This window comes from Phytophthora cinnamomi (genome assembly GCF_018691715.1).
Source record: "Phytophthora cinnamomi strain GKB4 chromosome Unknown Contig6, whole genome shotgun sequence".
Taxonomy (NCBI): Eukaryota; Oomycota; class Peronosporomycetes; order Peronosporales; family Peronosporaceae; genus Phytophthora; species Phytophthora cinnamomi.
Window position 1 is genome coordinate 18,068 of NW_027150939.1, and position 14,373 is coordinate 32,440.

A 14,373-nucleotide genomic window follows, 5' to 3' on the forward strand; every position below is an offset into this window, starting at 1 on the left:
GCAAAGCCTCGAAAGGCACGGCAAAAGGTTACCGGTTCATACGGAGGTTGAAAATGCTCCAGGCGCACCCGATCAATCGCTGTTTGAAGCAATAGTTTAGTCAAGAGATAAGACAGACAGGCAAATCAATGTTAGTTACTGTAAGTCAATTGCACACACAGATGAGCAGATAATCGTACCTTTATAACAGTGCGGAGAAGTAACGTGTCCGAGGGGACTCGAACCCGCGACAACCCTGCTCCCCGTAGGGCCCTCATTAAGCCAGCGGCGTTAACCGACTGAGCTGTCAGCACTGTCGAAATGACAAATTATTTCCAAGATACATATCCTTTCAATACTGATGTGTTTGCGTTTTTATCGTGTATTATAGGTTACCTAACCACTGAGCGAAAGAAACACTGTCCCAGTTTGAGAATTGCTGGTTCATACAAATACTAAGATAAAAAGGAGCACTAAACTGGCAATCAGCAGGAAATAGGCCATTCACTACAATCCATCCAAACTACCCAATAAGAGCCTCTCCATACCAGAATTAATCTGTGAAAGAGAGTAAACAAACACCTGTCTGGGCATGCATATTGCACACTGAAACTCACAGTAGACTTTCGGCTACCGCGCCTTGACTGATGCCCTTTGAAAAGTGCACTAAATTGGCAAATTCCCTTAGCTACTTATGTGCATGGTTTCAGGGATGTTGCCCTTATCTATTTAGTAAATGCTGCATTTTCGACTGCGCTAGCAAGCCCGGCACGCTCTGTCACACAGTATCCTGGCCAACAGAGCTGTACACATACTGGTAGGTGCAAGGCAGATTTCCCTGTGACAGGCACCGAGCATTTGCCACTGGGCCTCCAGTGGGGCTGCAGCTCCGTCGGCTTGACCATGAAAATCCAGGCCGCCGATTTGCGCGGCGTGCAGGTTGCCAAGCCGAGCCGTGCGACTCCGCGCGTTGGCCACGGCGAGCAACGTTCGCATGAAGCAGCCGCCGGCAATGCAGCCACGCGACTAGCGAGTGAGTCTAATCGGTGCTTGCGCTTCGCGATTAATGCACTCAAATTTTGCAGACATTCGGACGCCGAGATAGTAGACTTTGGAGCTGCCCGCTTACGTGAACGCCCCCGAATTTCTTGGCCCTTACAGCGACCTTGTCCTGCAGGGTGAATGGCTCAGCACTGACCAGTGATCGAGAACGCAGCGGAAGCCAATGCTTCGATCGGCTCCCTGTCCCCGCCGCGGTGCAGGTGACAATCCGCTTTCAGGCGGTAATGTACACCCGCAATCCCTCCATTTGCCAGGTGCGTCGCCCCTTCCTCTGTCGGACAGAGCAAAGCTCCAGCTGAATTCCTTGGCATTTCAAACCCGGCTGTTATCTCATTAGCCGGTGTAGCCCAACATCTGATCGAGCGGGAGACGGCCGATCGCATCGAGCCTCCATTCTTCAAAACTACCTCGAGTGCTCAAAGCTTTTGTCGATACCAATTCCAGTCCACCGACAATGGGCTGCGCCTCGTCTTCTGCGATCCCGAAGCTGCCGGAAGCGCAGCAGCTCGCCCCGTTGAAGCAGAGCTCTGCGCCCAGGCCATGACGACACTCCGCCTGCGCGACCGCTTCTGGGACTTCGCGAGCGGGGAGGACTTTGTCATCTGCGACGCCGAGTGGGGGCAGGACGTCTTCAGAATGCAACCCACGACGTCCGCCATGAAGACTCTCCGCGACCCTCGCCGCAAGCCGCTGGTGCACATTAAGCGCGAGCTCGTGGCCCCCGTGCCCACCTACAACGTATACGACGCCAAGGCGTCGGCCGCCAAGCTCTTCTCCATCAAGGCTTTGCCAGAGCTCAATGTGGAGTTCCAGGGTCCGACCACGGGCGAAAAATGCAGGATTGGGCTGACCGGAAGCTGGGCCAAGCGTCAGGCATCCATCTGGATGGAGCATGGCCGCAAGGGCTCGCGAACGACCATCGGCCGCGTTTTCCGTCCGTCAAGCAGCCGAAGCTCCGTTGGCACCACGCGCAGCTCCTTCTTGTCAAGTGGCCAGCCAGACGACGAATACTTCCTCGCCATTATGGGCGGCGTCGACATGGCGCTGATGGTGCTCATCTGCATCGCTCTCGAGCAGGCTCACAGCGAAGAGTGGTAAGGCGGCCACATCGCCCAGTTCGTCGTAGTCAGGATCTCTGTAGCGAGACGCAAGAAAACACTATTTATCGAGAACAACCCCACAAGAACAGCGGCGATAGCATGTATGCACGCAGCAATCTTGAATCCAATTTAGCTTTGCTCACTGAGCCGCCTAACTTTGCTTGAATCCGTAGTGACGACAAAGCCTAAGTTATCAATCAAACCTCGACCTCCAGCAAGAACTCAACAGCGTATGATTCGCCAAACCTTTTCTTGATTCATCTCTGCCGGACTCCACAAGCTGCTGTTTTCTATTGTAAAGCTGCATCTTGAACGATCGTTCGGATCACCTCATTGTGCGGGTAGCGCTTTTCTAGATTGAGCCGAGTGTGCTGCTCACGCACCTGGTCGAATTGCTCGAGGCGGAGGAAGCTCATCAGATAGCGCTCATAGAACTCCTCCCGAAGCTTCCAGCGGGTATTTGACGGCAATTTGTCAAGAAGCTTTTTACCGACGCGAGCGTTCACGTCGAATAGCCCGCGTACTTCGTTAGCCTCCATCATCTTCACAACGGAGTTAATAGGCACACGAGCTACCCCAAGGTCGAGCAAGTAATCCACTAAGAGCTCGCACTCCTCGTCCCACCGATGCTCGACGCACTCTTCAAGCAGCAAATGCACCAGGAAACCCTGGCCACTCAACACTGATGAACGCTCGGCCCAAAATTTCAGCGAGTTTTCCACAGCTACGCGCGGGGTAGCTTTTTTGCTTCATGTCATACTCAAGCAATGCTATCACAGCAAGACGCAACGCCACAGCACCACCCTTCGAGCGCGTGGCTTCCATTAGGTCTAGCACCTGCGTGAGAGATGGCGCTGAATGGCGATGCTTAAGCATCTCCCATAGCATCATGTTCAGCAGCTCGGCCTCGGCATCCTTATGCAGCGTGGGGAGGTTAGATGTCAGCACCGCGTCAGCTAGGCGCACATCGGCGGTTGTGTCGCTCAGGAAAATTGTCGCCTCGTACTCCTTTCGTTCATCCAACAGCGCCTTGACGTTCGAGTATTCGTCGTCGTAACTAGCCCAGCAGAAACGCATCATGTCTAGAGCAGTCGAATCTGTACCCCGACAGGCCGCACGCAACGCGTGGCGGAAACTCATTTGGTACTCAGGTATGCGGTGCCGCGGATAACTTTTAAATACTTGAAGCGCGCAGTCCGGGCGGTCCATATTCAAGCTCACCTTAATCAGTGCGCTCCACAAGTCAGGCTTCAAAATGTATTCACCATCCTCTTCCAGTAATCGCACGAGGTGGATCGCAGTCAGCAACTCGCGTTCATCTCGTTTCTTATCGCGCAAATTCGCTCGAATCGCGAGTTCATAGCAACCCAACGGGATCACGGCGGCAGGGGAGTGCTCGGTGATCGTGTCAATCGCGCGCCGCGCCAACTCGCCATTCTTCTCGCTGAAGCAAGCGTGGAGAATCAATTGGAGGTTGGGAACAGTACTGCAGATCCTCTCTAGTTGGCGCTCGTCATCTTCGAAGAGCCGCACGATTTTCTTCGACTGCTTCAGAGCGGCCAGTGAGCGAAGGTAGCACGAGTACACGGCGCGTGGCAGCTGCGTAACCGCATCAATCGCTGCCGTCTTGCTCTCTGCCTTGCCTTCGCTCTCGTCGCCTTGATCACTGAATCCGTTGCCCGGCACTTTAGCAGCCTCACGAAGTTGGTGCTCTTGCAGCCACACACTCCTGTCTCGGTCGTACGCCTCGAAGAACGCCACCGCCATCTCGTGCTCGTTCAAACTGTAGAAGGCCTTGATGAGGTTGCCCACCACGAGCGCCTCATTGGCGACCACCACGTCATCCGCCCCCGTGGAGCCCACGAACATGGCGCGCGTGGAGATGCCGGCCGAGAGCTGCGCGAAGACGTCGGCGGGCACGATCTGCATGAGCCAGGGGCGGTCGTCGCCCGCGTCCTTCGCGGTCGCCAGGCGCACGCGCAATTGCCCCTTTTCCCTGTCCAGGACGAAAGGCCGGCACTGCGAGACGACCTGCCAGGCGTCCAGCAGCTGCTTGGCCGTGGGCGCGTTCTTGACCTTCTGCGAGAAGCGGCCGAGCGCGTTGCCGGCGGCTCTGCGCTTGCTCGCGTCCAGCGCGCTCTGGAACGTGGGGAGCGCGGCGTCGGCAGGCGGCTGCGGCCTCAGCACGCGCTTGGCCGCCAGGCGGCTGGACGGCCGAGGCGAATGGCGCTCGGGCTGGGGCGAGGGAGGAGGAGGAGGCGGAGGCGCGGGCTGCGCGGCGCTGTCGGGGCTGCTGGCGTGGGGGCCCAGTCCCAGCCAGGACACGAAGTCGGACGCGCGGCTCCAGATCAGCCGCTGCGACTGCCGCGACGCAGGCGGCGGCGCACGACGAGAGCGCAGCATCTTCTTCTACTTGGTGGCGCAAATGCTGTGGAGCTGTGGAGCGCACGAACGGTACCGCGCTTTTGGTACGGTACAGTGTGCCAGTGCGAGACGGACGCTACTACTTCAACGTGCACTTGCAGCTCGGCGTGGCTTACCCCTGCTGTTTGGCCAGCTGCGCTGTCGCTAATGGTGCCTTCAACTTGGGCCTGATGCCTTGGATCGTCGAGGTGCTGGCGACGGCTGGTGTAACATCTTGGGTCAGCGATGACTGCGCTGGCGGATAAGTTGGTTTTGACAGCTTTTCGGCGTGGGGATGAAGGAACAGACAGACCTTAGTGCTCTCTCGGGTGAGCGCCGATCGACGAGCCAAGCGCCACAGGCGGAACTCGAGAGCGCGCCGCAGCCGTCGGGGCATCACCGACGTGGAGGGGTTCTGCACATAATGCTACATCGCGCTGCTGTTGGTTGTCGTCCGCCCTGGAGTGGTGCTTCGCGAATGCAGCAGGAGAGGGTCGACATTGGTGGAGTGAATTCCTGCACGGGGACCAGGACTCGGTCTTTCGGGCACCGTGACTGAACGGCAGCAGCTACGACGACGAGCTCTCCGAATGCAGAGAGGGGGAAGGAACACCCTACAGCACTACGAGAAACGGACAACAAAAGGACCAACGACAGCGGGTACGCGCCAGACAAGCGAAATATATTCTTCCAGGATAAAAGTTATGCTCTACGTCGCAGCAGGAGGAAATCTTCCGTCGGTGCTGCAGCGCCGAGGCACGGTAGCCGGCCTACGACGACGCGCCGGGAACGGGGCCGGCTGGACGGTGGGATTGACGATTGGACGCTGCTTAAAGCATGGCGTAGACGATGGCTGACAAGAGCGCGAAGGCCGTGGGCGCCACAGTGGACGCGCTGCTGCTGGCGCTGGCACTGGCACTGGCATCGGCCGACGCGCTGGTGGCGGCCCCAACAGAGCCGCTGCTCGTGGCGCTGCTTGTGGTGGCGGTGCTAGACGAGCTGGTCGATGAAGCGCTGGGGCCTCCGTGGTGGCGCGCGTCGGCTGCGGCTGGATGTCGAACTCGCTGTTGTCCGACGTTTCGCCCGCCGCGACCGTGGAGCTGGAGCTGCCCGAGCCGGTCGAGGACGAGGCCATGGCGACCGCCTTCACGAACTTGAGCCCCTCGTCGTTGTTGGCCTCGGCAGCCTTGATCACCTTGAGCTCGGCGATCGTCGCCTCGAGCTTGGAGATCTCGTCGTCGATGGCGGAGGCCGAGACGGCCGCGGCGAAGGCGGCGGCGAGGAAGACGCAGCTGAGGACACGCATGGCAGCGGAGGGATCGACGAGCTTCGCGGAGAAATCTGTTGTGGGCGCCGCGCGAGGGAGGGCCAAAGGGAGCACGGGGTCCGATTGGCAATCGCCGATTGCGCCGGACAAGCAACACCGTCGTCGCGTCGCGAAGGCCATGACACGCATCGCCGCGTGAGTAACTGCGGCTATGAACACTTGCCTGTTGCCCTGCAACGAGGGAAGCGTCTGCGCCCCAGTACAGTACTACAGTGTACTGTATGGGACACCGTGCTGCTGACTTGGGCTTGTCTTCGGCGGCGATCAGGACGAGGATCACCCAGCAAAACTAATTCCGCTTTCTTCGCCCGAGGCGTCCAGGAAGTGGGGACGGACAATGGAAAGACAGCTCCAGCCTCGCGGGCGATCAGTTTTCAACGCCGCGCTAGGTCACCGTCGGTTGCCGCTGTGGCAGGCGTGGGTCGCTCGAGTATCACTGTCGTTCCACAACGGCGCGGGCGCGAGCGCACCGATCCAACCAACGCCTGCATTGTTCTAGGGAGGCTCCTGGGTTCTATGAGATGGCCGCATCGACCCCAATTCTATACATACCCTGGTTGTCACCTGGGTGACAACCAGGGATTAGTAGTAGCAGTAAGTATTATGCTTTGCAATGCGTTTGTCGTTTTCACCTAGTGATTTGCCCGAGTTACCAGTATAATATCTGGTGCCCGATATAAAAACAGATGGCCACTAACTCGACCAAGTTATTTTCACCAGCCTCGATCTCGATCTCGATTTACGCTATCTGTGGTCGAATTGCCGATCCAAAAACGCCATTCGGGCCGATTTATTTTAAATCGCGATAGCTGTGTACGGATTATAATGCCGCGCTTTATATATATAAAATATGCAACTGGACACTTACATCTGGACACTTGACGAGTGGTCGGCAGATCGCGCTGCTGATCTGTCGAAGCACCGCAGTTTCCGAAAACCTTCACCTTGCACAAGTGCAGCATGTACTCTCTCGACTACCGTTGGCGAGCCGTTTTTCTTATGCATGTGTATGGAATATGTATGCAGTATGTTAGCGATATATTTGGGCCTAACGTGCGAACACTGCAACGTTGGTACAAGTTGTTTTGACCGATGGTGTGGTTGATGAAGGAGATCGAACTAATCGCTCGTCGCGTTGGCCGAACGACGTGGTAACCCGTGTTCGAAAGTACGTGAAAGTCCACCCTACATTTTATCTAGAGGAGCTACAGCAGTTCATACGAAACGCTTTTCCTAAAGTAATATGGTAGCGTAGTATCAACATGTGGTCTTACATGGCGGGAGCTGCTCGCGCGACAGACAATCGGAAAGCCCAGCGATACAGGAGTCGCTAGTGCACTCACAGACGAAGCTAACGAGCCGTTAAACACGTCCAACAGAGCCGTACCGGAGCAGCAGTAGCCGGCGACGCTACCTCGGTGTCCTAAGAACCAACGATGCGCCCGTTATGTTAAGTAGGAAGAGGTGGTGCGACTTACCTACGCCTGGAGGTCGATTTACTACCGTCTCGCATTTTTATGTCTTCGAATTATTTTATCTCAGAGATCGATCTAAGCCGCGAAAAAATATCTGCAAACCACAATAGTATTACCGTAACAAGGGGTAGTAGTTGTAATACTATTACGAGTACTCCACTACTACGCAGGGCTGCTCGGCCTAGCTAGTGCTTGATATTGTCATACAGAGGGCTTCCAAGGGGTTTCCTTTACGCAGGGCTGATCCAACGTGTGAACGAGATCTCACACATCGTCGATAGTACCTTCTTCCCGCGAATGCCGAACCGACAAGAGCACACCGAGACCAGACACCGGAGATACTGGAGGTGACGAGGGCATAGTCGGAATGAGGCTAGTCGCAGGTAGTTTGCCCTTCGCGGAAGATGTCTTCCTCTTCTTTAATGTCGTTGTGTTGGCGACGGTACACGTCTCGCGGCGCTTAGGAATGCGCTCATCGGCCGAGGAAATGCCATCTTCAGGGAGGTCAGGCGAAGGTGCGAAGTCGGAGTCCAGATATTGCTAGACGGTGCGCTTAATCGTGAAGGGAAAGCATTTTGGCACAAAATATAGTAAAGTCAGTAATAACACTAAATAATATACTAGAACACTTTCCATGTTCGGCATTTTCTGGTCAAAGACTGGGTCTTTTACTGGGACCGGGTATAAACCCACCGGGATACCCGGTAGATGGTGAAATATCCCTAACTGCGGGAATAAGTTGTGCCGGTCCTCTTATCTTGCCCGAACCGCTGGGCAGGTCGTATACTCACGCTGCGAGGTCGCTCGTGAGCTTCGTAGTCTCAACACAGTACTGGCCGTCAGAGATCCACTTGATCTCCCCCTGCCGGAACGCCCGCCTCGTGCGTTCATTCCAATTTTATTAAGAGATTCGTCAATAACCTCAATAGAGCTAGCAAATGCCAACACTATACTCGTTCTCATCCTCGTACAACCACTCGCACGCGTTCAAGTAGCACGCCGACTGTCCCCAGATCCCGCGCGTGACGCTTCTGAAACACCCCCGGACCTCAGTGTCCGCCGTTGCTTCTACCCACATCGTACCCCGCCTGGAACCCACTCGTCGCACTGCTTGCTGCCGCACTCGTAGCCCACAGTGGCGTCTCCACCACCACACTCGTTCTCAGTTACTCTCGACTCGGGGAGCTCTCTCTCCACCTCGTCCAATCCGTAAGAGGGGCGCTCACTTCGCTGTCGCCCTCCCTTGTCCGATTCAGAAGTGATCCTTCACCTCGACTCGTCCGATTTGTAAGTAGGGCGCTCACTTCGCCGTCGCTCGTCCAATTCGTAAGTGGAGCGCTCACTACGCCTTCGCCCGTCCAATTCGCAAGTGGAGCGCTCACTACGCCGTCGCCCGTCCAATTCGCAAGTGGAGCGCTCACTACGCCGTCGCCCGTCCAATTCGCAAGTGGGGCGCTCACTACGCCGTCACCCTCACTCGTCCGCACGTTTACTCAACCGACCGCATGGAGGTACTTCAACGCGCTCGGCTGCACGGCGGCCGCGCTCTCCACCAATGCGCGTCCTCCGATCGTGCCATTCGCACGTCTGATTCTCCTCAGCGTTCCCGCAACGCATCCCCAACAAACTCGCTCTCTGGTCGTCGTGCTCGCTGCACTCTTCGCGCACGTCGCGTTCGTCAAGCACGTCGCGTTCACCACGCACATGACGTCCATCTCGTACATGTGCCTGCTGAAGGCCCACCCGTAGACCTCCACTGTTACACGCCTTCATCCACCCCAGAGTCTTCCACGACTCTGTCGGCTTGAAACAACGCGTCGTACTCCTCGACTGATACCCATCGACTTCGATCATTTGCACGCGGGTTTCGTCGTCGCTGCTCCGTTGTTCGCACAGGCCTGAGCTCATACTCGAGCACATATTGGCCTGCTCGATTCCTGCGTCGTCGTCTCCGAAGTTCCACCAAGAGCTCGTGCGATCTCCACCGCACCTTCGGACTCGCCATTGGTCGTTCACGTCGCTTCTTGCCGATTGCCGCAATCGCTGTCTGGACAGGAGCCGCCGCTGCTGGAGCAGTTGTCTCTGGTGTCGCACCATCCGCCCGCCGTCCGACTGCATTCTCGTAGTTCAGCTGTATCTCGATATCTGCCGCCGTCCGCTGTAATGATACCACCGGGTAGTGGTAAGATACCAGGAACGACACGTGCACAATGTGCCGCTCCGGCTCACCCGTCACGTCCTCGCGCTCAACCAAGTAGTTGTCGTATCCCACTGGCTCGACCACACGCATCGGGCCTAACCATTGATGTACGAATTTAGACGCCTTAGGCCCACGTGGAGGCTTAAACATCCAAACACGATCTCCGGAACTGATCGTCCGTCTATTCCGCACTTTCCTGTTGTAATACTTGGCTTGTCGCTCTTGCTCGCGCGTCCTAGCCACCTCTGCACACCGTCTGCCGCTTTCCATCGCCGCCAACAACTGTCGGTGGTATGCCATCACCTCACCGGCCTCGCTAACACTCGTACTTCTCATTAACTCGTTAGGGCTTCTCAATCTTCTGCCCATCATGAGCTCGTTCGGTGACAGTCTGACTGTCGAATGCTGTCCAGAATTATACGCATAGACCGCAAAGTCCACCCATACATCCCAGTCTCGCTGCGCGTCCTCATTCATGTATGTCGCAACGCAATCCTTCCATGTCCTATGGAACCGCTCAACTAATCCGATCATCTGAGGCCTGTACGGCACCGGGTTGATCTGCTGCGCCTGGAGCAGGATAACCAGCTCCTCGATCACCTTGCCCGTCAATTCTGGAGTCCCATCTGTCAACAACTCGCGAAAAGGTCCGAACTTGAGGACCACGTGCTTCATCAGGAACTCGGCCACGTTCTCGGCCGTATGCTGCTTCACCGTCACGGCCACAGCGTAGCGCGTCACGTACTCCAGTGCCGCAATCACGTAGCGCTGACCGCCATCACTCATCGGCAAAGGCCCTGCAACATCCAGCGCCCACCGGTCGCCTACGTCGCCGCCTCTGATACTTCGGAGCGGAGGCACTATCTCACGTGGCCTCGCTTTCCTGCTTCCGCACTCCTGACAGCCGCGTACCCATTGTTTCACCTCTTGGAGTAGCCCTGGCCACTAATATACTTGGGCGATCCGTGCGTGGGTAGGGGAGCTCTCAAGTGCCCTGCCCACACGGAATCGTGGCTCTCCTTAAAGACAATCGCCCATAGCTCCGGTGGTAACACCACACGTCGTCCATTCGCGGTGTTGATCAGCACCAAGCCGTGCCGTGTCTCAATCTTCATGCTCTTGTACTCGCCCGCGCTCACCAGTCGCTGCACTAGCCTACTCCGTTTCTGTGCTGTCACGATGTTCTCGTCCGTCAGCTGGAGTGTCTGCACGCCCACGCGCTGCTCGTTGTTCTCGTTCACTGACGTCACCTGCCGTTCGTTGGCATGCATCGCCGTCGATGTCTTGGTTGCAACGCCGTCACCGCCAAGTATGGGTCCTACTCGTGGTGCTTCATCTCCTGTCATATTCCGTGGCGTCGTCGTCATTTGCTGCCGTCGTCCGCTTCGTTGTACGGCACCACCGTCGTCCGTCTTGGCCATGTGCGGCCTTGTGCCGCTCGTCATCGTCGTGCCGCTCATCACCTCCGTGCCGTTCGTCGCATCCGTCGCTGCTCGTGGTGCCCGGATATCGCTGTCCGTGCCCCCACGTCCTGCCGAACACCAGTCGTGGTCGTGTCTATGCTGCGTTCTGCGCGCCGCGGTATTCCGCGTGCTCCCTTCGTCGCCTCACTGCTCGGCGCGGCGTTCGCGTTCAAGACCGCCTTCTCGTCGGCCACCATGAACTGCACTTCCCGCGATTCCGCCGGCGTTCTCTTCAGTGCCTCTCGTCTCGAGTCCTCGGAGTCCTCGCCGTCGTCAACGTTGCTGCCTCCACCGTCTCGCGTTTCGCGTTTGACTCGACGGAGCCGTGCTTGCGCTGTTTCGTCGTCCCGGATGATGGTTGTGTTGCAGTCGCCACTGCGATGGCTTGCTCAGCGTCACCCCACCCGTATGCCGTCCTTTGTCATCACGCCGTGTTGCTGCATCATAGTTCTGCTGCCCGTCGCTCTCGTTACCACCGACCACATTGCTAGCCCACGTCACTCGCCTCCGTCGTGGTAACTGGTCACGCTCGTCGTCCGCGTCGCGCAGTTTGGAGTCGCCGCCGTACACGATCACCACTGCATCAGCTTCGTGTCGGTCGTCGTCTCCGCGCTGGCCGCTGTCTCCGCAGTGCTCCTCGTCGACACGCTGGTCATCGTCCTCGCGCTGGCCGTCGTCACCGCCCTCAAGTGGCTGTCCGCCGCCTGCTTCAGATACAAGCCCTCGTGGCTGGGGTCGCCCGCGCACTGCACCTCCGTCGTGCACGTCGAGCAGGTCGCCGCGGCTGTTCTTCATTCTCGCCGTCTTCTCACTGTCTCGCGGCTCCGCCGTTACTTGTTCAGTCTGGTGCTCGTCCCGGGCAGAGTCGACCGCCTTATCCGTGCTTTTCGCTATTTTGTCCGCGGTGCCTGCTGATGCTGCGGCCGCTCGCCGCTTGGCCTTTCGCCGTCTTCCAATCGCTGCTAACACCGTAGCAGTTGTCGGTGCTCGCGACAATGCATCAGCGACCACGTTCGTCGCTCCCGGCCGATATTGCACATCGAAATCAAACTCCTGCATAGTCAACGCCCACCGGTGTAGCTTTCCCGTCAGGTCTGGACTCGTCATGATCCATTTCAACGCCGAATGGTCCGTGATGATAGTAAATCGTCGACCGTACAAATATGGCCTGAACAATTTCATAGACCAGACCACTGCTAGACATTCTAGCTCAGTGATCCCATAATTCGCCTCTGTCACGCTATTCACCTTGCTTGCGTACGCAACTGGTTGCCATCCAATCCCGCGATCTTGCATGAGGCATGCACCGAGCCCCACCTTGCTTGCGTCGGTTACTAGTCGAAAGGGCAGAGAGAAATCGGGATAAATCAAAAGAGGCCGAGTCGTCAGTACCTACTTCACGTGCTCGAACGCCGTCTGTTGTGCGCTTGTCCATTCCCATTGCACTCCCTTTCGTAACAGTTTGGTCATAGGCGCCATGATACCGCCAAACCCCTCAATGAAGCGGCGGTAATACCCCGCTAAGTGCACGAAGCGCTTCACTTCAACAACTTCTCGTGGTTGTGGGAAATCTCGCACCGCACTTACGATCCTATCCAAGGGTCGTACGCCATCTGCGCTCAGTTCGTGACCAAGGTATTCCATCCGTCGTGCCGCAAACACACACTTTTTAAGCTTCAATTTAAGTCCTGCCGCCGCAAGTCTCTCAAACACGCAAGCCAACTCCAAAATGTGTCTCTCAATTCCTCCACGTGTATAAACCACGATATCGTCCAGATAAACTAAACACGTAGTCCATGTCAGCCCTCGTAGTACATTGTTCATCATTCGCTGAAATGTAGACGGTGCATTAGTTAGTCCAAATGGCATTCGCACGAACTGATACAACCCTTGCTTCGTTGTGAAGGCCGTCTTCGCTTTGTCTTTCTCAGCAACTCGAATCTGCCAATATCCAGCTTTTAGGTCCAAAGTGCTGAACAATAAGGCGCCACCCAGTGCCTCGAGAGTCTCATCGATTCGCGGAAGTGGATACACATCTTTCTTCGTAATCTTGTTGAGCGCACGATAGTCTACACAAAACCGTACCTCGCCATCCTTCTTACGAACCAATACGACGGGAAAACCCCACACTCCGTCGCCTTCTTCAATTACACCAGCAGCTAACATCTTTTTTACACTGGACTCGATCACCGAATCCTCCGCTTGCGCCTGACGCCGTCTCTTGAGCATAACGGGCGCTGCGTCACCCGTATCAATATGGTGTTCCGTGCTGAGCACCGTGGCAGGTGGACAATCGCCAGTGTCTGCCGTCAGCTGGCGGTACACACGCAACAGCCGCACTATTAACTTTCTGCTCGCGTCGTCCTTGGTGCCAATGTTCACGTTCGTGTCGTCCTCCAGCGGCTCATCACTACCGCTTAATCCGTTCAACCACTCACTCGTGGATCCGCTCACGCCGCAATTCTCCGTTCATTTGCAATAGCTCTATGCTGCTATCTAGCGGTACCCACTGACCCAACTCTTGCCTTGCTGGTAATCGCGCCTGCGCGTTCTTTGCGTTCACCGCCGGCACTATCGCTTTGCCGTTCTTGACCTTCGTGACGGTCGCCGCCAACATCACCGCGCCGGTGTACTTCGTAGGCAGGAAGACGCCTACTTCATCATCATTCGCCACTTCTGCCACCTCGACCGGTGTCACTGCACATGCATCAATTTCAGTTCTTCGCACTATTCGCACAGCAGCCACTCGTGCTCCATTACCGTCGCCGCTCGTCCTAAACGGGATGACCACTATCCGGCCCTCCGTAGTGTAGCGAATTTCGTTCCTATCGAAATCCATAGTTGCCCCATGATCACGCATGAAGTCAACGCCAAGGAGGAACTCGTCCGTGCATCCGGACACAATACATGCCTCCACACGAATGATTTCACCAAAGACACTGCGCATGTGGAACTCCCACACACCCACTATGTCCAACAAAAAGCCGCCAATGCCTTCTACATAGTCGACAGGGGCTACTCGCTCAACTCGATCGCCGTATTGCATCCAATCTGTGCCTGCCACCGTGTACCTCGCTCCACTGTCGAACTTCACGTGTCTCCTCGCGCCCGACACTTCCATGATCGCGGTGGGGAGCCCGTCATCCGCTCCAATGTACTCCACGATTTCGCCACGAACTGGCCGTCGCTCAACTTGGTCATCGCGATGCTGCACGAGGCTGACTCGTGCAGGCTTGACTTGCTGCCGCACTCGTCCCTCGGCTTCGTCATGCGCACGCTGTTGCTTGCGTTCGTCGAGCTCCTTCATGGCGTCGTCGGCCACACGCCGCCGCTCCGCCAGTCGCTCGGCACTCATGCGCTGCTG

At 56.7% G+C, this 14,373-nt stretch overlaps 3 protein-coding genes across 3 annotated transcripts; 1 reads left to right on the plus strand and 2 right to left on the minus strand.

The window, feature by feature from the left end:
* Positions 1 to 1,581: 1,581 nt before the first annotated feature.
* IUM83_07302 (Tubby C-terminal-like domain) lies at positions 1,582 to 2,139 on the plus strand (the record flags this gene model as incomplete). Its single annotated transcript, XM_067931588.1, has 1 exon — positions 1,582 to 2,139. The coding sequence occupies one exon, from the start codon at positions 1,582 to 1,584 to the stop codon at positions 2,137 to 2,139; it is 558 nt and encodes a 185-aa protein (XP_067798970.1).
* Positions 2,140 to 2,431: 292 nt separating this feature from the next.
* On the minus strand, positions 2,432 to 4,544 carry IUM83_07303 (uncharacterized protein; the record flags this gene model as incomplete). Its single annotated transcript, XM_067931589.1, has 2 exons — positions 2,432 to 2,781; positions 2,870 to 4,544. The coding sequence occupies 2 exons, from the start codon at positions 4,542 to 4,544 to the stop codon at positions 2,432 to 2,434; spliced, it is 2,025 nt and encodes a 674-aa protein (XP_067799183.1).
* Positions 4,545 to 5,374: 830 nt separating this feature from the next.
* IUM83_07304 (uncharacterized protein) lies at positions 5,375 to 5,850 on the minus strand (the record flags this gene model as incomplete). Its single annotated transcript, XM_067931590.1, has 2 exons — positions 5,375 to 5,543; positions 5,621 to 5,850. 2 exons carry the CDS (start codon positions 5,848 to 5,850, stop codon positions 5,375 to 5,377), a joined length of 399 nt encoding a protein of 132 aa, XP_067798964.1.
* Positions 5,851 to 14,373: the final 8,523 nt, after the last annotated feature.